At 38.4% G+C, this 24150-nt stretch overlaps 1 protein-coding gene across 2 annotated transcripts in view; it reads right to left on the reverse strand.

Annotated features, from left to right (window-relative positions):
• The window catches only part of ADAM11 (ADAM metallopeptidase domain 11), a 94136-nt gene that overhangs the window by 25836 nt on the left and 44150 nt on the right, over positions 1 to 24150 (reverse strand). For both annotated transcript variants that reach the window (XM_088143340.1, XM_007424835.3), the window contains 8 exons: positions 22955 to 23031; positions 18159 to 18225; positions 12978 to 13063; positions 12302 to 12368; positions 5712 to 5781; positions 5352 to 5419; positions 3662 to 3736; positions 2155 to 2226 (listed from right to left, as the gene is read on the reverse strand). In XM_088143340.1, coding sequence (XP_087999466.1) covers positions 2155 to 2226; positions 3662 to 3736; positions 5352 to 5419; positions 5712 to 5781; positions 12302 to 12368; positions 12978 to 13063; positions 18159 to 18225; positions 22955 to 23031 — 582 coding nt within the window. The remainder of the gene's footprint in view (positions 1 to 2154; positions 2227 to 3661; positions 3737 to 5351; positions 5420 to 5711; positions 5782 to 12301; positions 12369 to 12977; positions 13064 to 18158; positions 18226 to 22954; positions 23032 to 24150) is intronic.

Raw genomic sequence — 24150 nt, forward strand, 5'->3', positions numbered from 1 at the left:
ACGAATTTTCAGCTATTAGAAATCTTTGGATTGACAAGTCTGAAAACACCAGGTGAGTCTGCTTTCAATCCTTACTGAAAAAAAATTAATTACAAGCTTAAGACCTTTTAAAAAATTGAAATAAACAGCAAAAAGTTAATTAAGACTTTGATTTTAGAAAGTTACAAATGGATTAAAGAGTCCAGATAAATTTGAAAGGAGATTTTGGAATTAATTATAAAGAATCCTTCCCATCGGAAAGTTGATTTGTTTTGAACATAAAGGAGATAAACTATTTCAAAAATTGGACACTGGAGGGAACTAAAGATTTTAATTAAAATAATACATAAACCCAATTAACAGCTACAGAATGACACAAAATATTATAACACTGGAAATGCCGAAGGATATTTTTGAAAAATGGGATTAGAAGTTAATATCAACAGTGTCAATAGTGATGTTTGTTTCTATGGATAGACTGTGTCCAAAAGATGTTTTGGAAGAAATGGCAGAAGAGGAACAAGTTTTATCCGACAAGACAGAGATGATATCAAAAGTGGTTCTACAAATGACAGGCTACAAGAATGACATGGGAAAAGATATTTCATTGGATGTACAAAAGAAATCAGTTGATGCTTTAAAAATCAAAAGGGAAATACAAATAATAAACCAAGAGAGTGACCTGGATAATTCTTTTATACTGGATTTACAAAAGAGGTTTGTTAAAGCTTGGATGAGTCTTGTGAGAAGGGATTAAAATGAAAAATGAAAAGAAATCAAGTTCCATGACATTACTTGAATGGACTAAAGATTAAGATGGTTAGAAGCAAAAGGAAGGAATATAAAAAGTTAGTTTATTTGATTAAGGTTAAAATAGGTATGTTGTTATTTCTGGCAACCCTTAATGGACTTTTACTGATACCAGGATTGAAATGACGATGCTTTATGGATTTGTTTATAGATAAGAGTTGGGAGGTGGGAAGAAGAGATCATTGGTTGTAAATTAAGAGGAGGTGAAAAGTTACTAAAATTGTTTATATTTGTTGTGATGAAGGTTGGAAGTCACTTTTTATATACTTTTCTTTTTCTTTATTATATTCCTACTTTTCTTTTCTTTCCTTTTCCTTTGCACTTTTTACTCTTTCTTTCTACTCTTCTTTCTTTTAGTTTGCATTAGTTTTTACTCTTGCAATTATAATCTTTAATAAAATTATTTTTTAAAAAATATGAAGTTATTTTTGACATCAAAGCACACTCCCACAATTTGGTTAGCCATTCTTCCATAGAGGGGATCAAAGATCTTTTCTAATAAAAAGCATATAAAATGTGGGTTTTTCTATGCACAGAGTCTATATTTCAATTTCATGGGAAATTAGATTCAATTTATTATAGTTTATAATTTTAATTAGTGATTTATATTGTATTAACTATGTATCTTTAGCTTAAAGTTTAATAGTGATTTTTAACTTTTTTCTTTAAAAACAGATACATTTTGTAATTTCAATGAGTAATTAATATTTTACTGGAAAACTGTAATTTCCAAGACAATTTAGATCCCTTGTCTATTTATTTGTACCTTAGTATTTGTATTTTACCCACCTACCTTTTACCCTCTTAACATGTCTTTTATTTCTCCTTGTCTATATTCTTTCTTTAAACTGTTTAATAATTAAAAAGGATGAGAGAGTGTAGGATGTAAAGATATGGGAAAAACTTTGTTTGGTCCACATGTTTGACCAAGCTAAATTTAATTTCTTAGGCTAAATTTGCATTTCTTAAGCTAATATGAGAATCAGAACAGTTATCCTTGGGTATTTACTGTGTATAAAACATCTTTGAGTCAGGGAACAATCGTATAAAAATAAACGTAGATACTTGAGAAACAGTGAGTTTGTGTGTGTGTGCATGTGCGCACGCATGCTTACACATTTAGCTGCAGAGTGGTATGGAAATGAGATGCTTGGACTTAAGACTATATATATGTGAGACTGACCTAGGCTGGCAATAGACTGGTTCCCTATCTGTACCTGATGGCGGCCCATAGAAGCCTGGGACCCACCACGGAATCCCTTGGATAGGGGCAGAGTTTCCCTTGTTTCATTCTCACCTTCTAGGTGGGGAGAATGTCCTTTGCATGTCATTTTTGGAGGAAACTGCAATATATCCCACACTCACCACATCAGCGAGGTTTACTACAGACTTTGCAAAGTTGCTGGTAAGGCTGACTGAGCGGCGCATTTGCTCAAACTAGAAGAAAACAGATACAGAAAAACCAGTTGCAGGAAACTCACTCCTTACTAGATGCAACCTGAAGCTGAAGCAGTCTAGTGAGTGTCTTCCCCTTCTCTCCCCCTTTGCTCATGAAGTGACTTTCCCCAACTTACAGAAGCAGCCATAAGGTAAATTCCTCTCTTAACATACCAGTATATTCTTGGAAATGCCTGTCTTTTTAAGCATAAACATTTATCATGTTTGCACAGAAATAAGTCCACTGAAGTGATTTTTCCTGAATCTTGTACTGAATCAGGCCACTGAGCCCATTTAACTCAATAGTTCCAAGGTTTCAGGCCAAGTTTTTCCTAGCCAAAGCATCTTCTCTAGCCAAAGGAGGACTCTTTGAACAGATTTGTAGCTGAGCCAGTGTTCACACTGGCTTAAGCTAGCACTTCTACTTTGCAGCTTTGGTTTTTATCTTCCTGCTCAGAATAAAAAAGTTTCATTTGAGTCAACCTCAACTTCTGTTGACAAAAAAGCCACCTTTGAGTCAAGCTTGAACTTTGGTAACTTTGTGGACACATCACTGTTGTCTTCTAGGCAAAGTATAGAAATGGCTTGCCGCTATTTTCTTTTAGCTTTTTTTTTAAATTCCCAGTCTAGTCTACAGCTCAAGTATTTCCTGGTAGTATAATTATTTAATCAATTACTAATTAATCCAGTAAGTCTGGCCAAGGATGTAGGCTAGACTGGGAGTCATAATAATAACCTGAAGACAATGTCCAACCATTTCCATAGCTGCCTATATGGAGATATCCATGAAGTCACTAAGAATTCAGAATAATAGCAGTATTATTGATGAATAGCCTCTTAATGGTCTTCAATTTGTCAGTCTCAATATTGAGAAAGAACCTTTCATTATACATTTTATCTTATTACTGTTATTTGGACAGGGTAGGGGGAGAATAACATTATTTTGCCTTTTAAAAATGAAAAGAAAATAATGAAATCGGAAATTAAAGGCCTGTATCCCAATGTTGAACAGAAATTGTCTATTTAAGAGCAGTTAGGAGGTATTCATTAGTAACACTGCTCTGAATGCAAAGCACTAAACAAGAGTAAGAGCTGCAGCAAAAAAATTACTAATGCAAAGCATAGTAGCCCTGGAAAACCTTGACTGTACTTTATCAGTCTACACTGATTGCACTGACAGTGTAATTGCATTGATCCAGCAAGCTTCAATTTATCTGAATTGCCATTGGAAGAGATCTTGGCAAAGGATACACTGACCAGTTTAAAAAAGAAAAGAAAAGAAAAAGAAATCAGACTTAGAAGACTGAGAGGAAAAACACTCTGATCATTGTATGCCAAACTGCTCAAAGAAACAGGCTTGGCAGGCAATTCATTGGCTTCTCTCTACAAGCAAACCCATCCATACCTGTCTTTCTAGGCCATTATCAGTACTCACCAGCTGGTGGTCATTAACAATGATCAGTTCAATGAATTTGGTCTCACTGTGGACAGTCCGATGACCTCGGTGAACCTGGGGTAGGAAGAAGAAGACACATTTAAACTGGTTGCTCTCCTGCTCTAAGAAGGGTCTCCTCATTCTTGCCCAGGGACATATTTTTTATACTGGCCTGTGTACGTTCCCATACTCCTTCTCCCTACATTCTACAGCAGTGTTTCTCAACCTTGGCGACTTTAAGATGTGTGGACTTCAACTCCCAGGATTCCCCAGCCAGCATGGCTGCATAAAAAACTGCATAGTTTTTTAGTATAATGTTGTTATTATTATTCTTTATCTTTTAGTATTCTTCTTATTCTTGATGCTATGCAAACACACAGAAAGCTCTTTGCACCAAAGTCAAATTCCTTGTACGTTTACATACTTGGCCAATAAAGTATTCTATTCTATTCTATTCTATTCTATTCTATTCTATTCTATTCTATTCTATTCTATTCTATTCTATTCTATTCTATTCTATTCTATTCTATTCTATTCTATTCTATTTGGATTCAGCTCCCTTAATTCCTGCAAATGGTTAAGGATTAAAGGGAGCACAACACATCAGGTTAGGGAAAGTTGGAATATATTATACAAAAGGAAGCTTTCTAAGTTAGAACAACTTGTGAAATGCTATAAAAAAACTTCAAGCCTTTGTGTAGAATCAGTCAAAGCTGAACCAGATAGCATTTTAACCTTCACACAGTACTTTCATACCTCTCTTTTCAATAATAACTATGCAATATCCAGTGTAATTAATATTTTATTATTACATGGTTTCTCTTCCATCTTTCCTCTGGGAACTCAAATAAGCATACATAATGGGTCTATCTTAATCTGTCCCTACAATAACCATGTGAGATAGGTTGAGCTAAGACAGCAATTAACTTAAAGCATTCAGCGAGCAGCATAGCAGAGAGTGGATTTGAACCTGGATTTTTCCAATCCTAATCCAACACGTAAACTTGACACTATAGTACACTAACTGGGACAACAGCAAGCCTTGCTGCTGGGAATGGGAGAGCTCATCTAGCTAACATTTGTTACAATGCCAAAGTAGCAAAGCAATTTCTTCCAATAATGTTTTCAAATAAAATTAACTAAGATCTAATCAAATGCTGTAGGGGAAGAGAGGTTAACCTACTTTGGGCTATCCACTTAAAAGTACAGATAAATGAGGTACCCTGGGATGAGTTAGACAAATGAAGACTTACAAAGTTTTAGTTAACAGTGTATAGTTGGAAGAGGCATAATTTATCAGTACCTATGTAGCTTTAATGCAAATAAGCATCTTCCGTTTTTATGAAGCATTCCCTCTTTCTTTGAGATACATAAGTGGCCACTAATTATTTGCTTAATATAATATTGTCTACATGGGAGAAGGGGGACAACTTGGTGCCTTCCATATATTTTGAAAAATTCCCAGAATGTCATGATGGTTCATTGAGTATGGGGGCTCTTAGATCAACATGTGTGTAAGTAGCAGCTCCATGAAGATTGCAGAGAAAGCTCTGGTCTATATCACCATACAGGTCATGCTAGAAATTTATGCATGACAAGTTTGTGCTCTGTTTTTCAGGTACATTCATAAAGCTTCTTGGTTTTCTGTTTTTAAAACTGATGAAATATTACTGTCATGGAATAAATTTACCTGTCTTCGACGACGCAGTTTAGGAAGCTCAGAAGGAATGTAGTAGTTCAGTGCAGAATATAAACACCCTGGAAGAAAAGAATACACATTAGATATTGGAGAGGGATGTAATATGTAGAAAAATATGTAATCAGATTTTCAAGTATTTAAACTGGGACAAAAGTTGTGATCAGGCTCAACAGAAAATAAATCCAGCAGATTTGCATTATAGGTATTATAATTTATTGAGACTATGGTAAGAACAGAATTTCAAAAACTTAAAAGAAAAAGATCTGCAGATGTAAAAGTTGGAAACTCAGTATTTACCCCAATTCTCAAAATACAAGGTACCAGAACCTTTTTGTAGGAAGTCACATTTACCTGGTTCTGTGCAACCACGGGCAGTGCGAGGTACTGGTGTCTGGTAGATCTGGTGAGGAAGTGGCCCCTGCTATAGGGGATTAAAGAAAGAAAAACAGTGCCGCACTAAGCACTTCTTATTTCCATTGGTAGAAATAGTTAAGTCAGTTTAATTAAAATAAACTATTTACAGTACCCTGTTATTTAAAGTCCTTTATGTTCTTACTAATGGAATAAGAAAACCAAACCCAGGCTGCCTATATCCTTACATCAGAACCGTGCTATTTCATTCACTCGGTTCTATATTAAGATAACTTTTCAGATGATCGGTGAAGGTAGAATGAATTAATCACAGAGCGGGACGGGCCATGATAGCAAGCTCCTTCACTGACTTACACATGTCCATTGAAGGCCCAAAGAGAATGTGCTTACATGTAAACATATTCATAACCACTTATCAGTACTCCAAACAAGCAGAAATTTAAAATCACACTGAAGGATTCTTTGCTTTTAAAGTACCTTCAGCTCTTCAGACAAATGTGTGTCATTTGGAAAGGTAGCATAGGTTGCCACCACAGTTCCAATCTCTACATTCACATGTTCATTCTACTCTAATTTTAAGCTGAGAAGCCAAACATTAGGACCAATTCTGGTGTCCTACATGCCATGATAACAATGGTAAACTTTTTTTTTTGTTTTGGTAACCTGAGGCAGTTCCACATACCGTCGCTAAGCGATATGGTCGTAAAGCACAGTCTCAGTTATCATTGTAACCCGTCGTTAAGTGGGAAGCAGAGGGAGTCCCAGGTAAGGAGCACAGGGGTGCCACAGGGCGGGGGGGAGGCCCTGGGAAGCCTGGCCTAGGCCCTGTGTGAGTCAGGGGAGGGTGTGCTCAGTGTGGCGCAAGCTCAGAAATGCCAGGAAATGAGGGCATGGGGTGCATGCGATCACCGGGAGGCCAGAGAAAGAGGGCGTGGGATGCACGTGTACGATCGCAGGGAGACTGAGGAAAGAGGGCGTGGGGTACATGCATGTGTGTGTGCAACTGCAGGGAGGCCAAGGAAAGAGGGCACAGGGTGCATGCATGCAGGGAGGCTGTGGAAAGAAGGCACGGGATGTATGCTGCAAAGGGGGGGAAGCAGGACACAGTGCGTACAAGTGAAGAAAGGCAGGGGGAGACTTACCCCAGCGACTTGTGACCTTTCTTGCTGGCTTCCCATTGATTTTGCTTCAGGGAAGCCGGCAGGGAAGGTCGGAAATGGCGATCACATTACTGTGGGACGCTGCAACTGGTCGTAAGTGCAAGCTGGTTGCCAGGCACCTGAATTTTGTTCATGTGACCATGGGGGTGCTGCAAGGGCCGGAACTTCGAGGACTGGTTGTAAGTCCCTTCATTTAGCACTGCTGTAACTGGGACCGATTGCTGAATGAATGGTCATAACTCTAGGACTACCTGTAGTGTCTTTGTCTTGTTGCAGAAGATGTCCCCACCTGTATATTCTCATGCTATCTGTGTGCAGCAGCTAAGCTGATTTATTTTTGGCTCAGCTGCTACCATATCTAGAATTGGTCAAAGGGAAATTTTCCATTTGTATTGCTTGAACTCTGAAGAGTTTGTAGGCATGCCATTTTCCATCAGTGAGAATGTACCTCACCTTGCCTCCAAGGTTCTGGGCTCAAATCAAATTGTTCCTGCTTCACACAGAGGTTTTTATGGAACAACAAGTAGCTCTGCACCCTCCCCTCCAACAGCAACCACTTTTTTTTCTTTAAATCACCAGGCACATGAATACAACCTGCTGATATGGTACTGATTGAATGCCATTAACCAGAGCCTTCTAGTGGACAACTGGTAGGAAGAACTGATTGGCTCATGCTGTTTTCAGCATTTTGAGTTTGGCAGAAATGAAAATTACTGCAAGTCAGCTTCAGGCCGCTTTTGAAGGACTGGGGAATGGCACCCATGGTGGTGTAGAAGGGTGCCTATTAGCAATTAACCACCTCTTTCTCTGTGTGTCTTCTCTTAGCTCTCCTCTCTGAATTTCTCTACACCAGACAGCACTTTGTTTTTCATCATGTAATGCAAAACTGCTTTTCTTTTTTTCCTCTCCTTTTTATGTTTCCCTATGCACAAGCAAGATTCCTGCCACCGCATTTTTCTGCAGCTCCACTTCTCAGGCTTCTCCTCTACATATGGCGTAGCTCTCGATTTTCTGCATCCCATGTCTCAGCTCATTTCTTCCTTTTTTTTTTCCTATGGGTCTTTGCCTGCTATGCTACCCCAGGCTTCCTCAACCTTGGCAACTTTAAGACGGGTGGACTTCAACTCCCAGAATTCCCCAGCCAGCAAGGCTGGCTGGGGAATTCTGGGAGTTGAAGTCCACCCGTCTTAAAGTTGCCAAGGTTGAGGAAGCCTGTGCTACCCCATCACCTCTAAACCAGATAGCATTCTTTTATTTCTCAGAACCCCATAGGTCCATTTGCAATAAACTGCTTCACACCAGATCTAACATTACTGATGGATATGCATTGTAACATATTCATCTACCACTATTACTTACTCTGACAAGCTCTTCAAGGCTTTAGGTCTTCCTGATCGCTAGTAAATCTTTTAGCTGGGGTGACAGGGATGGAACATGGAATATCCACATTCAAAGCAGATGCTCTGCTACTAAGTTCTCTTTGATTGATTTCTTTCAACTATCCATGTATATGTGCACTTCCATCTCTAGGTCTCTATTTTTCTACCTTTATTTCTGTTTCACTCTTTTTTCTTTCTCTGTCATGTTCCTCAGTTCTAATACTTACTGTTCCTTTTCTCTCTACATTCCCTATTGGGGAGTGGCTTGAAGTCTATCTGTATCACTTAGATATCAGAATCCTAAAGGAGACCCAGGATGAACTTTCTATTCCAAATGGCACCAATTCCAATCTCAAACAAAAGCTTATAGGACTGGCAAAGAACAGTCAATAGATTTACACAGAGTGGGGGGAAAAAAACAAGATTCAAAATTTTGCAAGACTCAAAAGAAAGAGGAGGACTTGCATTTCCTAAGCTTAAATTATATTATCAAGCAAGTTGTCTATTATGAATAACAGAATGGATAAAATCCCCAAAAGTCCAATTATATAAGAAGCTGGCTTTGCCAATGAACTTCATAAGGATGTATGGCATAAAGAAACAAAAGAAGAAAAGAATTTGAAGACACATATTATAAGTTAAAATTTGTTACAAATATAGAATCTTCTAGAAATAAGGATAAGTTCAGTGATTTCACCATTAGCATCACTGTCAAATGCCTTGTGCTTCAAGGACAACTACAGTAAGTAAGATTTACACATACAGTATGCTAACATGATACAACCGGATCAGAAAATGCAGAAAGAAAGACACAGCAAGAGGGACCTGAAGAAAGGAGGAGAGACCTCGGGAAAGATGACAGAATTTGAAACTCTTATACAAAGCCAGGATTATCTGTTAGGATGATTATATAAAAACTGTTACTGAAATATGACATACAGACAGAACAGATTAAAGATTTTATGATAAAGTAGATGCAAAACCTGAAAGAAGTAATCACATTAGAACAATGGGAAAAACTATTGAAAAAACTAATGAAATTTATTTCAAGCTAAAATTTGAGGGGAAATCGGTATAAAATGTTTTACAGATGCCATATCACTCCATCAATAGACCAATCATATAACAATAAATGTTGTTTTTCCACATGTGGTGGTCATGTAAAAAACATACATGAAAACATTCAGAAATTTTTTAAAGTAAAATCTGAACTGAAATCACAAATATTTTTATTAGAAAGAACAAATTTGGCAGAACATTGGGAAAGTGAAATTGCCAATGACATACAATTGGGTAACCGAAATAGTAGAATACTGTGTGCAGCAATGGCAAAACTTACAGTATATTGGCTTCCAGTGTGCTTCCAAGTGCAATTCAAAGTGCTGGTTGTCACCTTTAAAGCCCTTCATGGCTTGGGACTGGGTTACTTATCTCTTCCCAATTGTCTCTACCCATCCTAGATGATCTGGCAGGAGGGGCATGCTCTGGGTACTGTTGGCTAAGGGGCATCAGCTAGTGGGGCCCAGAAGGACAGCCTTTTCTGCTGTGGCGCCCACCCTTTGGAATATCATCCCCCGTGAGATTAGATTGGCTCCATTCCTGCTGGCCTTCTGTAAGGCCTTGAAAACTTGGGTTTATGCCCAAGCCTGGGGCCCTGCGTATGTGACGGAGCCCATTTCCTGGCTGTGTGATTGGATGATGCCCAGCTGCTATCTGTTTTATTTTTATTTTTTCATACTGTGTATTTTATGTATTTTATTGTAAGCCACCTACAGTCACGTATGTGAGATGGGCGGCTATTATTTATTTATTTATTAGATTTATATGCCACCCATCTCCCCCAGAGGGAGCTATATAAATCAAATAAATAAATTCAAGCAGAAATGGCTCCATTATGTATAACACATTACACAGCAAGGCAAATTCAGACATTTGGAATAAATTTTTTAGGAAAAGAGTTCAAAGACCAATCAAAAACAATGGATGAAATAACTTAAACAGATACTAGCGATAGCCTTCATTGTTTAATGTTCAAGTGTAGCAAAAGTATTTAGGTAGTGTTTAGCAGTTGGGAAAATAAATGGAAAGGGATGGGAGAATGTACTACCAAAAGTTGTTGTTATTATTTTTACTTACATTTTATTAGTAGTTGTTTATCTTTTACTTTGCTTTTTGTATCTTTATTGTTGTGTTATTTCTCTTTATATTATCTGTCTAAGCTTATGCAATAAAAAAAAAATTTTTTTAATCCTAAAGGAATGTGCAAAAACGAAGGGGAAAAAAAACTAGAATTCAATCAGGGCTTCATCCTGAACTACCACTGATGCAATTAAAATCCTCTCACCTCCACTCCACACAAAAGAGAAAGAAAATAATTGCTAGTGTCTCTACCCATGTTCTTGCTTTCCTTTTATGTTCAGTTGTATACAAAACAATCCCTGTGATGTGCTAAGCCACCAAGCTGCTAAGCCACCTTTCCCCTTAAAGGACCTATGAATTAATAGTATGCAAATAAAGCACAGGAACGGTGAAACAGGGCAAAGCAAGAATTCCAACCTATGAGAAAACAAACCGCTCACATGCTCTGGATATCTGAAGCTTTGCAAAAGAAATTTTGCCCCAATTTCAGATAAACTGGTGCGGAGCCAGAAGAAACATGAGTCAACTCTCAAACTTAGCCAATATTGTGAGATCTCACAGCTTTGGAACTGTTTCTAAACTGCTGAAAAAATTCTCTGTAGAAGTGCCATATGCACTGAGGTGTTGCTGTTATTCAGTCCTGAAGAACAGCCTGTTCATGCTTAAAAATACTTACTTCTTTCTTACCGGTTCACATATTAGAACACTAAACCACTCTGATGTTGAAAATCAGTTTCTTACCTCTTTGGTAAGCAGGAATTCATGTTTATGTTATATCAATTTGTTTTTTTTCTGCCAATACCTCTTGGGCAAAATACTTTTGGGGCAAAATATTATAATGCTCCCCTCCCATGTTTTTCATCTAGCAATACCTAAAAATGATTGATTGAAATAAAGAAATAGTAAAACATGTATACAAATTGGAGTGGATGAGAAGTCAGAAGGTAGAGGAGGCAGCCTCTCTAAAAAAAGATGGAAAAGTCGCAATTGGAATCTCCTTCCTTTTGCTGCCATGGTAACAAGATTCAAAGGAAGCACCCTGGGAAACTCCTTATCAGGACTCTTACAAAAGGGTGGCTGCTGGAAATACACTAGGCCAAGTGGGGAGGGGGAGGGGGGCAAAGCAGCTTTCGAAGTTGCCTAACCCACCTCCCACCATACAAAATGATCCTGATTCCTTTGGAACCAGATGTGTTCTGAATTTATAGCCCCACATTGGAGTTCAGCAGAGATTTTAGAATCTGAACACTATATTTTCCTTTAGCAATTCCTGGAGGATTTGCAATCATAATAGCCTATCATATACAATTACCTCCGAGGGAGAAAGGAATGCACATTTTGAAACCAATACATTGATTGTAATACACCACAAAAAATGTTGAGAAAAATAAAAAGCACAACAGTTTATTGATAAAATTTTGAGTGAATTAGCCCTGCAAGGTTCTGACCTTGTAGTTTTAGAACGGCATTTCTCTCTCTGTGTGTTACCATGCCAAGAGAGCCTAAAGAGAACTTATGCATGTTATACTTGTATTTCACTATTCCTCCAAGGGAGCTCAAAGCAACTGCACACCTTGTGGTTATTACATTTTATCCTCAGAACAACCTAGTGATGTTAGTTGGGCTGATGGATAATGGTTGCTGATGTCCTTCAAGTGAGCTTTCTGGCTGAACAGAGATTTGAATCCAGGCCTCTGTAATTCAGTTCTAATCTTGCCCAAACACCTCAGTTTGACCCTGACCCTGTCCTTGAACAGACTCCCAACATCACCAGAAGTTTACAGGAGGGAAGGGAGCCAACACGAACTTCCTTTCACCTCTGGGGATGAAACCCAAGTGAGGCATCTCCATGGCAGTGATGGAATTACAGCCTGAGCCAGGCATTGCTTACCGCTTGGTGTTCAAGTGAATCATGAGGCTTCAGGAGGTACATGTCTTTTCCATCAGAGATAACACCACTGAAGAAGTGCAGAGAAACATGGAGAGGTTACATAAAACACAAAAGCAGTTATGTTTACATTAGGGGAAAAAAATTCAGAAACCATATTGAGGCAGACAGCAGTAGCTTTATTAGGACAATCAAAGCTGCACGTTTCTAAACAGTTGCATGCTAAGTAGTTTTCATGAAGCACAGTCATAGCTGAAAGAGACTCCTTAATTTTACCTGGGGAAATTGGTTACTAAAAACAGAATATGGAGCAAGAAATGTCTATGTGCAGGTTGCACAGCCTTAAGAATTACTAGGAAATAATATTCCCAGGTGCTAAAATGAACTTCAGTGTGGTAGAAGCCACAATGGCAGCATGCTGACATCACCCCCAAGCCCACTCAATGCTGGAGTACCAACTTTAATCTAGAGCTGATTGGTCAGTGTGTTGTTCTTTTTTAAATATCTAAACTACTCCTTCATGTACGAAGGATTCCAACATACGTATATAAAAAAAATTATAAACACAAATACTAATACAAGAGAAAAAAACACAGCACAATCACATGGACTTTGCCTTGATGGAAACTAGGCTTTCTTTGTCATGCTTCCTTTTCCCATTTCACAATTTCTTACTTACTGCAGGCCATGGCAGGTGGATAGAGCCACAAAAGAATTTGCTTCTCCACGGAGAGTGCCTTGATAGTAACAGTGCTCACCTGTTCCCTAAAAGAGACATAAAAGCATCGTGTTTTCCTTTACCTGTTTAAGTTCTTGTAACGCAAATTGGTTTGTTTTTCAACACAAGAAGCAAAAATACGCAGCCACATAGCCAGGAACAAATCCAGCCTCCCCACCGCAGCACCACCATCCACTCCCCTATGCCACTCCAGAAGCAAGAAGGGAGTGTGTGGAAGGTAGTAATTGGTGTTATCACTCCTTCGAAGGATGGGCAGAATAAAGAATGTGCAACCAGTTCACTGGGAGAGCAGGGAAGTAGACTATCCAACAGGGCAGGAAGCTTGGGAACAGTCTTTTGAGGGGAAATAAGGTTTATTTTCCAAGGTACCCCATTTCTTCCTCAGATAAAATGTTAGAAATAGCATGGTTTGTACAATGACACATTCTGCACCTGTTCAGAAGCATTCCCATTTTTATTTCTTAAAGTCCACAGTTTGTCCATAACTTGGAGATTAATTTTAGGGCTGAGCTCTGATGATCAAAGTCTAGCAAGTAGGGCCCAATAATAATATTTTTTGTTTCTGCACAGAGAATTTTCTATTTTTATTGTTGTTTACATTTTGGCTGATAAAGAAGCAGAGAAACCCTTTGTTCCCATCACAAACATATGAAGCCATTGTGTATTGGTTATGTCCACACAACACATTAAAACTAAGCTAAAATGGGATTAGGTAGTTCATGGTTTAGCATGGGAATCCAGCCATCCTGGCACACTATGTGAACCAAGCCAACACGTTAAACCATATGATCTATTTGATTGGGTATTGCTTTTTATTTGAACACAGCAATTGTGTTTATTAACCTGGGTTTTAGCATTTATGTGAATTCAGTCACTGAGTCCAACTCCAGGGGCATCCACAGGCTGGGGGGGGGGGGGGAGGTAAAAATGTCAAGACGTCAGGTGTAACTATGTTATCAATATCCTGCTTCTTTTTAATATGCATCACATCCATCACTCAAACATAGCAAAGGAGTGGGCCTTTGACCATGCAGTTGGTCCTGCACTTGCAGATTCTCCTTGGTCAGACCTATCTACCTTATTTAAGTGACTCTGCAAACACTTGTGACATTTGCCACCCATATCTCTTTTTTACATTGAGATGCAATAGACTGAACTTCACTTCTGGGGAAGAAATGGAAGACTGAAGACGGCTCTGCAAAAAGTGGAGCCAATGTCCGTGGTGAAATGAAGAGCCGGTTAGTAGACTGGCTCTTCGTAATTCCTCTCTGGACAAGGAGAGGACTTGAGATTGCTGTAAGTGCTCCAGACAGTTGCTCCTCACTAGGAGACCTCAAGACAGCAGTCTCCTGCAGGTTTAGAACTCTGAGAGACGAGGGAATAGCCATCTTGCTGAAACCATGGTCAGTGCCTTCAAAAAGGACACCGGGTGCACATACTTCCTTTTCTAATCACTTTCGGAAATTACTTCTTAACTGCTTTTCAGCTATTAGGAACCTTTGGATTTACAAGTTTTTACAGCACCAAGTGAGTTTCCTTCAGTCTTTAGTGAAAGAAGTTCTAAATACAAATTTAAGGACTTAAAAATTTTGTGGGAGAATGAACAGCAAAGAGGTGATTAAAACTTTGATTTTAGAAAGTTACAAACAGACTAAGGGTCCAGATGAATTTGAAATAAGATTTTGGAATTATTTATAAGAATCCTTCTCGTGGGAAAATGCTTTTGTTTTGAATTCTTTTTAAGAAAATCATAAGATAAGACTTTATAAATTGGACAGTAGAGGGAACTAGAAGGAACTAAAGATTACAATTAAAGGAGAACACTTAAATTTGACTTACAAATACAGAATGAAACAAAATATTTTAACATTGGACATATTGAAAGTTATTTTTGAACAATGGACCCAGAAGTTAATTTTAAGCATGACTGCCTGTATAGACAGACTTGTTTAAAAGATGTTATGGAAGAGGAACAAGTTTTACCTGACAAGATTAAGACTGATTTGAAAGTGGATTTAAAAATGACAGGGTACAAGAATGACATGGAAAAAGATATTACACGGGACATACAAAAGAAACTGGCTATCTTAATAATTAAAAGGTATATACAAATAACAAACCAAGAGAGTGACCTGGATAATTTTCCTATATTGGATTTACAAATGAGGCTTGTTAAAACTTTGAAGAATTTTGTGAGAAAGGCCAAAGGAAAAAAATGAAAAGAAATCAAGTTCTGGGACATTATTTGAAGGGACTAAAGATCAAGATTGTTAAAAATAAAAGGAAGGAATATAACGTTGGTTTATTTAAGGTTAAAATAGATGTGCTGTTATCTCTGGTAACTGTTAATTGACTTTTGCTGACATAAGGACTGAAATGATGAGGCTTTAAGGATTTGTTTATAGATAAGAGATGAAATGTGGAAAGAAGAGATCAGTTGCTGTATTTTAAGAGAAGGTAATAAGTTACTAACATTGTTTATACTTGTGATGAAAGGGTAAGTAATTTCTTTATAGAATGTTTTTTTCTTTACTGAATTCTTATTTTTTCTTTCTTTTCTATTTTTCTTTCTTTTCTGGATCTCCTATTTTTTCTTTTTATTCTTTTTTTTTAGTGTGTGTTAGTTTTAATAAAATTACTACAAAAATAAGCAAAAGACTGAACTTGAGGTCTTCCAAATGCAAGTGGGTGTGCTTTGCCATGGACAATGGCTCCTCCTGGGGATATTGCTTTTAAAACTAAAAATATTTATAGTAAAGATATGCAAATAAGCCACCTTTATCTTTTTAGGCCTGACTTTTGGTAACCAAATCTAACTGACAATGCAATGCAATGCAATGACTTGCATTGTGCTACATCAAAGATGTGTGAGTGTCCAGTTGTATTTTTCTGGAATTAGAATTTCTTTTCTTAACTATTTTTAAAATAACCCTAACCCTTTGCTTCTTTGCATGCTACTATTTTAAGTAGATCCTTTTCCTGAACCTGCTCTAATATAAAAAGTAAACAGGCACAAAAAAAGTAACAGAAAACAGCAAGGTAAAGTGGGAGGAGAGTCTTCAAACTTGACTTCTTTGTTGTATCTTACACATTTACACTTACACACCTTTGCATAGCCAAAACCAGAACAAAATCTTCAGAGCTGCCTAAAATTTGCATATGATAATTTACAAGTTCAGTACTAATTTGGAAAGATAATACCTCTCATCATAGCAGAGAAGACAGTGACCATATTATCATAATGTCTGCTCAGTCAAGTCTGCTGCTGAAAGATCACTTCACATCCCCTGAACTTCTTTCTTAAGTTCATGACCTTTAAAGTATCATAAAATCTGGACTTGACATCCTGTTCAACAAGACATTTTCACATAGATCCCTGTTCTCTGTAAGCAGACTGTATGACCATCTTATGGGAGTGAGGAGCACTTCGTATGTAAAAGGAGCTGTCCTCCCCTGTACCATATAATTTGGATCTTGGTATTTCAGCTTTTGGGGAGATAACAAAGAAAGGATTAGCATAGGATGGCTATCTAGAGGTACAAACTACACAGACTTCAGGCAGAGGACTAAGGGGATAAGCTCAAGTCTTCTGAGGCTGAATTTATAGGGTGTGAAGAAAGAGGAAAGCAGTACTATACTAGTACCCTGGGAAGGGAGTTTAAGACATGAAAGGGAGCAAGCAAGCAAGAATGGGTTGAGGTTTTTATTTTTTATTTTTCCAAAGAGACAGAAACAGAGAAAAGGGGAGCAGCAAGAAGAAGACTGAAAGTGAGGATCAAGAAAGAGCACTGATACTTTAGAGGTAAAGCAGTTTGTATTTAATATGAAAAGGAAGAGAATAATTGTATATCCAGAATAAGAGAAGCCAAAGTTGCTGGTATCTGAATTCCAGATAGCTGAAGTTAGGAGATGGTGAAAAACCTGAGAGAAGAAAATTACAGGAACCAAGGGAGGAGATGACCAGAGAATGGACCAGAACATGTGGACAGCCAGGCTGTTTAGTATTTAAACTCTACACATGTTTAAATACTAAGTCTTATGACTTTCCACCACCTTCTACTCTCCAAATATGGATTCCAGATGTTCTAGCTTTCTACCATCTGGTGCCTTCCAGATGTGTTGGATTATGACTCCCATCATACTCAATACTGGTTACTTTAATAGGAACTATAGTCCAACATGGCTGGAGAGTGACCGGGGGCAGTGTTATCTTTCAGGGATGACTTGGTGATGTTGAATGTACAGTTCAAAGGAGGGACTTTGCATTTAAAAGGCAAAGTCAGTGTGGATAATGCTGCACTTGAACAATACTGGCAGCAGTGAAGAACGAGAAATGACACTTGAAATGACATTGGCACACTAAGATGTACCCAGCTGCATCCTCTGTGCAGAAGCATGCCTGTCTGCTGACCTCTCCTTCTTTTGTCCGCTTGCCTCTTTCTATGGAACAGTTCACAAGTGTCCCTGCACTGCCTGTTGTGTTCAAGGTTGTTACAGTGTGATAGGCATGAGCAAGCAACCCCCTCCCTCTCATGTCTATTTATGGAAAGCAGCATGGTTCAGGTTAGCTCAGACAAGAATGGGGGAAGCCATCGCTCCTGGCAAAGCAGGGAAATAAAGAGGAGGGACTCAAGGATTGGCTGCAGCTGCTTGGGAGGCTGTGTGTGACCAACCACTTAGCAAGCACTTAGCATTATTGATGCTCTACTTGTGAGGCTTCCTTTTGCAGGGAGAGCAGGGCTATTTCTGGAGCATCCATTCATTCTTTTTCAGACTCAGCATCTGCAATCTACATCTTTGCTTTGGCAGCTGCAAAGTACAAATAGCGCTCCTCCCATCCACAATCTTCCCACTGCCCCACCCAGCTAGTTCTTTCGTGCTTAACAGATAAGAGAATTAGCCTGAAATAAATGCAGGTCAAGGTCTTGTGAGAACCATCTCCTTCTCCTCTTTTTTTTTTTTTTTTTAGGATTCAGAGCTGCCTGGTAACTGCCGCCTGAGCCTGAGCCTGAGCCTACATGAGTTTAGATTTTGAACTGATGCTTTCAGTTAGTGCTGATGCAAAGGCACTCTACCCATGTTTAAATACTAAGTCAAACAAAGCCTCCTTAGATCCCTTACCGTGGTGTGGCTGGCATTTCCATCCTGTCCAAAATGACGTTCCACATAATTTAAGGACAGCAGATGGCTGATGGGAGAAGAAAGAAGATGAAAGTTATATGAATACTTCCCCTACTGTTTGAGATAAAATTTGCCTCATATCCTCCTGTTTTCCCCATCCATTCTTATAAAGTCACATGGATTGAGGACACCCTCAAAACCTATGTCATTTCCTTCATGAAGCCCTTCCTATCCCTGTTTTACCCATTCTCCTTTGCTCAGTATGACTGCTCTAAGCCACCTTCTAGCTGGCAAGCACACCAGTTGTGTGGGTGCACATAATAAGGAATCTCTTTAGTCTGTATTGTGACCGGGGCTTTTGGCATGAATAAGCTCTTGCTGTTGGTCTCTGATCATCCCCACATTGTCTTTCTTCCAGGATCTCCTAGCCTAGCTTCTGAATGCAGACCTTCACTGGAAAGGCTTGGGTGGTCAGAAGATTCCTTGGGTGAAAAAGCAGTGGACCTAACTGAGCAATACTAGGAACCAGAATTAGTTCCTTGGCAAATCTAGTTTGGGAAATAACAAAACTCGCTTTTCCTCAATACAGATGTGTGGATTTCATAGTTGTGATAGAAAAACGTTCTACAAACATTCTTCTTGAATGCACTATTATTATTTATCATTATCATTACAACAAATTATTAGATTTATTAAGGTTGTCACTGTTTTATTTGGAAGAGCCGTAAAAAGGATCTTCAAACTCCCTAGAAAAGGGAAAACAGGCTCAGCGTAACCCAGCAGCCATAGTCCCTTGGCAAATGGCCCTTCATACTTCTCTTCAGTTCTGGGGTCCCCAGGCAAATTCAGCACTGAAAATGGATGCTGAGCTTTGTCAGGTTATTTTTCAGGGCACCTGGGCTCTTGGGTAAAAGCAGGCACGGTCTAGGGGTGAAACTCAGTTACCTGACCTGCTCATTAACCATACCATATCTAGTTACAGACCAAGACTCATCATCAGCAACCTCGTCTTACAGTGATCTAGTGCCTAACCCTGAGCTTAATTTATTTGCAAGATAGAGCAGGAAGAACAGAAATGTTTCCAGATGCCCTATTAAATATTCAAAGGCACTCACCTAATCACAGCTTTCAGACATAGTGCTTCAAACCACCACCACCCCATATATATTCACACACAAAATTAGGAACTAGTATGAAAAAAGCCAAATATTTTTACAATATTGCATGGCTCATGTAATAATAAATCAGTGCATCAAAGAATCTCAGGTTTCTCACAGCACAGCCACACCCCCTTTCATATCCTGTTCATCAATACAAACGTACAATACATTCACAGGAGCTCATATATTGGCATACACTGTACACATAACCATACTTTCAGGAGTCCATGTGAGTTGGGTGGCTAATAAATTTAAATTAATAATAATAATAAGTGTACAAACACTATGATCTGGGCAGAATTAATTGTAACTATAATCACATGCACAAAATGCCATGAATATGAGCAAAATTGTTGTGAATATGGTGTCAGTCATAGTTACTAGATTGCTTGCATTGTTTCGCATGTGTGCACATGCACACACACAAAAAAGAACTCTGTCAAATATTGATAAACTAATTAGTTTCTGAGATAGTGGGAACTATAATTTGACTACAGCACAGCCAGTAGAACTGTCTTTCATTGACAGGACAGCTCTGGAAGCTATAAATAACAAGTGTAGAGTGTCACTGAGCATGTGCAGAGTGACTTTCTTTCATTGTTATGTAATTATAACTTCCCTGAACTCATCAGAGATGAAGAGGTAAGGCATATGCGGGAGAAGCTACACCTTCCAGGTATACTTGTACTCCAATACTGAAATTCCATTGTAGAAATTAAACACTGTGTTCCCCCTTTCTGTATCTCCTTGATATTTTAATTAGCCCAAGAATCATCAACATACATAAATCATATCAAATCTTTATTATGGTCATAGACCAGCATAATCAACATACATAGAACGTTCTCCAGAACTACCCAGCCATCTCCATTTCCACTTACTCGGTGTTTTAGCCATGTTCAGGCTGTAATTACAGCCAGAATATTCCAAAAGTGTCTAATAAAAACAAATGGGACAGAGCTGGCATAACTGCAGTGACCCTTTCCACTCACAACAAGCACCCAGTCTTATCACACAAACGTATGCACACCCACCTACCTAAACAAACAGGAAGGCAAGTACACCTCCTCACACATTGTGCTGCACATAACTTGGCTTGCCATCAGGAGTACAAAATCAGCACATTGTAACTCCTATCCTGTCACACTCCGTTACGGCCATATGTTAAGGAGATGTACGCACCCACATACTCATCTGTGAATTTGCATGCTGCTACCTCAGCTTCTGCTAATAGAGTACCCTTAGATTTCAGCTCTAATAAGCCCCAGCCAATATGGCCAAAAGATACCTGGGAATTAAGAGTGTTGGGAACCCACATGCTGGAAGCCACTAAATTGGAGGAGGCTGATTTCCATGAGGACTCCCACTTTGAAAATTTCACACCTCCCATATGGCAACCCATCCATGAGACCTCGGCCTTCTCTTCTGCAGAGAAGAACATGGTGTATAATCTGAGCCAAAACATTGCTTCTTCCATATGCAGTTTTTTAAAACAAATATCTGAACTGAGATAACGACATTATCCAATCTCATTATTGCTATTAACGATCAAATTAAAACTGCGATAATTGTGTTATCATCCATTGTTGTACTCTGAATGGTCACTATGTTTATCTACAAGAACATTTCATGTCAGACTCTATCTCCTGCCTGGAAAGATCCTCTCCTTATATTTTTCTATCATTTTGTCTGCTCCTGTATATCTAAATCTGCTACTTGACATAGGTATCTCTGCATCTGATGAAAGTTTATACCGTAATATATTAATTCCTCTTTAAGGTATCGCAGGATAAAATATTCAGGCAGAAAACTTGCCAGAATGACCTGGGGGCCACTGCCTTTGCCTTCAGTGCTCCATTATCCATGAAAATTTCTTCAAACCTATTTATGAAATCACCTGCTTCCATTTCCATAGTACCTTCAGACGCAACAATTGCACAGTTAACCCCAAAACGTTTAGAGATTACATTGTTTAATTAATTAATTGAATCAGAGAGTCCACAGTTTCAGGAGCACGGAATTCAGCTTTAGTTCCAAGAGCGTAGGAAACAGATATTTTATTCTTCTTTTTCTTATTTATATGCCTGAAGAATAGTTTGAATGAAACTTATTTTCTATGATCAGATTCAGCCGGCTAATCCATTTTTTTCCTTCTACATTTGGGGACGGACGAGTTCCCAAGAATCTCTTGCAGATTCTGTTACACAAAGATATACTTCTCATGAACTTGGAGATTCTATTTTGCTTAACCACCATGAATTGGGCTACCACTTTTTAATGAATGTTATATATCGTGGCAATGCATTACATACATTTATTTGTATTGTGTGAAGACACGTCTCCATTTGATTGTACTGAATTTGTTACCATTCAAATTCATTGTATGGCCTTAAAATATGCTTAAAGAGAATAACTATTTATTATTTCTATCAATGACCTTTACTTATTTCTATATCTTTTTCTTCATCTTTCTATCTATATTATGATAATTTTAGTATAAGACTACTGTGACTGAATAAATATTCTAAACAGGATCACACTCTAGATTTATATAATATTTATTTATTTATTTATTTTCACTTTATATAGCCACCTATCTCACATGTGACTCTGGGTGGCTCACAGAATTAAAAAAAACACAGCAAAATATTATACAAATAGACAATAAAAACAGATTAAAACCTGATTAAACCATAAAAGCATACATAATCGGCAGAATTTACAATCATTGTTTATTCATTCACTGTTTACTATTTCAATCCATTTCATCGAAATTCCTGACTGTATATCTTTTGCTATCATACTTAGTTGGTTGTTACACTGCACTCACACATTATGCTAAGCCACAGTTTAATAACAGTTTACTAAACACGTCACAATGTTTAGTAATAAATCACAACACCTGGAACCATTTATATCTTAAGTCCAAACCTAACAACGTACTTTAGGGTTTAGTGTGATGCATTAACCCAGCTACTGAGTTCTCCATAACAGGGCTCCCACAATCTATTTTCTCTATGATCAGAGTCCATTTTCAGAAAAAGGTGTTGAGACCATTATGGCAGTGAAAAGAGGCATCTTACAGAATGGCAAGATTCCCTGATATGACTCTAGCCAGACTGTCCCTCTTCCCACCGTAAGCGGGAGTATCACAAACATACAAGGTACCCTTATACCAACATACTTTATCTAGCCAGTATTATTTATTATACTCTGACAGCAACTCTTTGAGGTAGAGTTTTTTTTAACAGCTCTGCTATTCAATATTCTTGATCCTCATACATGAAAGCATTTTGTTATATATGTTGAATAGTACTGTACTGTACCAAATGTTCTCCACTGTACCATGAAAATCAGCATATCATAAAGAAGAATCCTAGTTTAGTATTCTCTCAGATGTGACACACCAATTTTCTATGGACACGGTTTCTTTCTTTTTAAATGTGGATAGATTTTACTACTTCCTTACCTATTCTTTGTAAAAGTCCATTTCCTCAAGATCTACAGTTCTATATACTGTATATAGGCTCCAACTTTCAGAGAGGGCTCCCAACAACCACCCCTTCCTTACCCAACCAAAGAGTGGAGCTCTCACATTTGATCACAAGGACAGTCATTTTGACAGTAAATACTTACTGGTTCAGTTCAAGATCCAAAGTGAAGGTTGAGCCAAAGGCAGGGATGAGGAAGCTCACTTGGGCCAGATGGATAACCTAAAAGAACAAAAAGAAATTAAGGCAGAGCCTTTTTTGGCTTTTGCCTTTATTTGCAGCAGACTGGTCAAATAAGCTTTTATCCCTTGTATATTAATTGTGATAGAGATGTTCCACATCTAACTTTCACATCTTTCACATCTAACTGTGCTTAATCACACGTATTCCTCCTTATACTTAATTCTCCTCTCCCTCCCATCCCTTCATACACATACAGCAAGGATTTAATTAATTCATTGTAATCATCACTTCATACATATGGACAAAAGACACAGGTACTTTTATAAAAATACAGAATACCTTTGCCCTCACCATTGAATTTGAATTCACCACCACCATACCCAGTACATTTGATACTAAAGAGAAGAATATAGAAATAATACTTTAGGGACCACCTTACTGGCTCAGAATGATTCTGCCTGTCCTATGAGGTCATCTAGAGAGAGACTCCTTTGGCTCCTGTCCTCTTGTGAGATACATGGGTGAGAAGTTGGTCTCCTTAGCAGTGGCCTCCTTGATGTGGTCTGCAGAGGTGACTGCTCCTGGCATTCAAAAGGCACTGAAGAAGGATTCACTGATTGAGGGTCAAGGGGAACCATTTATGGTTTTGTTCTGATCTTATTTTAATTGAAGGGTAGGAGCTGTGGTTTGGAGAACATTTTATGCTCAATGTTTTTACTTTGTAAACTGCCCAGAATCTATATGAGTGGGTGATATAAACACTTTACAGGAAGGCAGCAAAGAAGGCAGGCAGGCAGGCAGGAAGGGTTGGTTCCCATAGGGCAGGTTTTCCTCAGATATGCCCTACATTATGCTTTTTCAGTTCTGTCATGCCCCAGCCTGAGGATGAAGTAGGAACAAGGAATCGCTCACTCTGGGGTAGCTGCAGTCCCAAGGGTGGGACTTGTGTGCCTGTGCAGTGGGAGAAAATGGGTCATGATGAGGCAAGGCAAGATGAGTCTTACCCTGGTCAAGATCACACATCACCCAATGGCAAAGACGGCATGAGGGAGCAGTTAGAAACTGCCTGCTGATTGCTTTCATAGGCTCAGGGAGTACAAGTAAGAGTCAGCAAAGAGCACAGCTTCAAGCTCTCTAAGCTTCAGGACCCTGAGAGGA

Source organism: Python bivittatus, unplaced genomic scaffold, assembly GCF_059951505.1.
Source record: "Python bivittatus isolate LINGU-HERP-01145 unplaced genomic scaffold, Pbiv_v1 ctg000410_np1212, whole genome shotgun sequence".
NCBI classification, from domain to species: Eukaryota; Metazoa; Chordata; class Lepidosauria; order Squamata; family Pythonidae; genus Python; species Python bivittatus.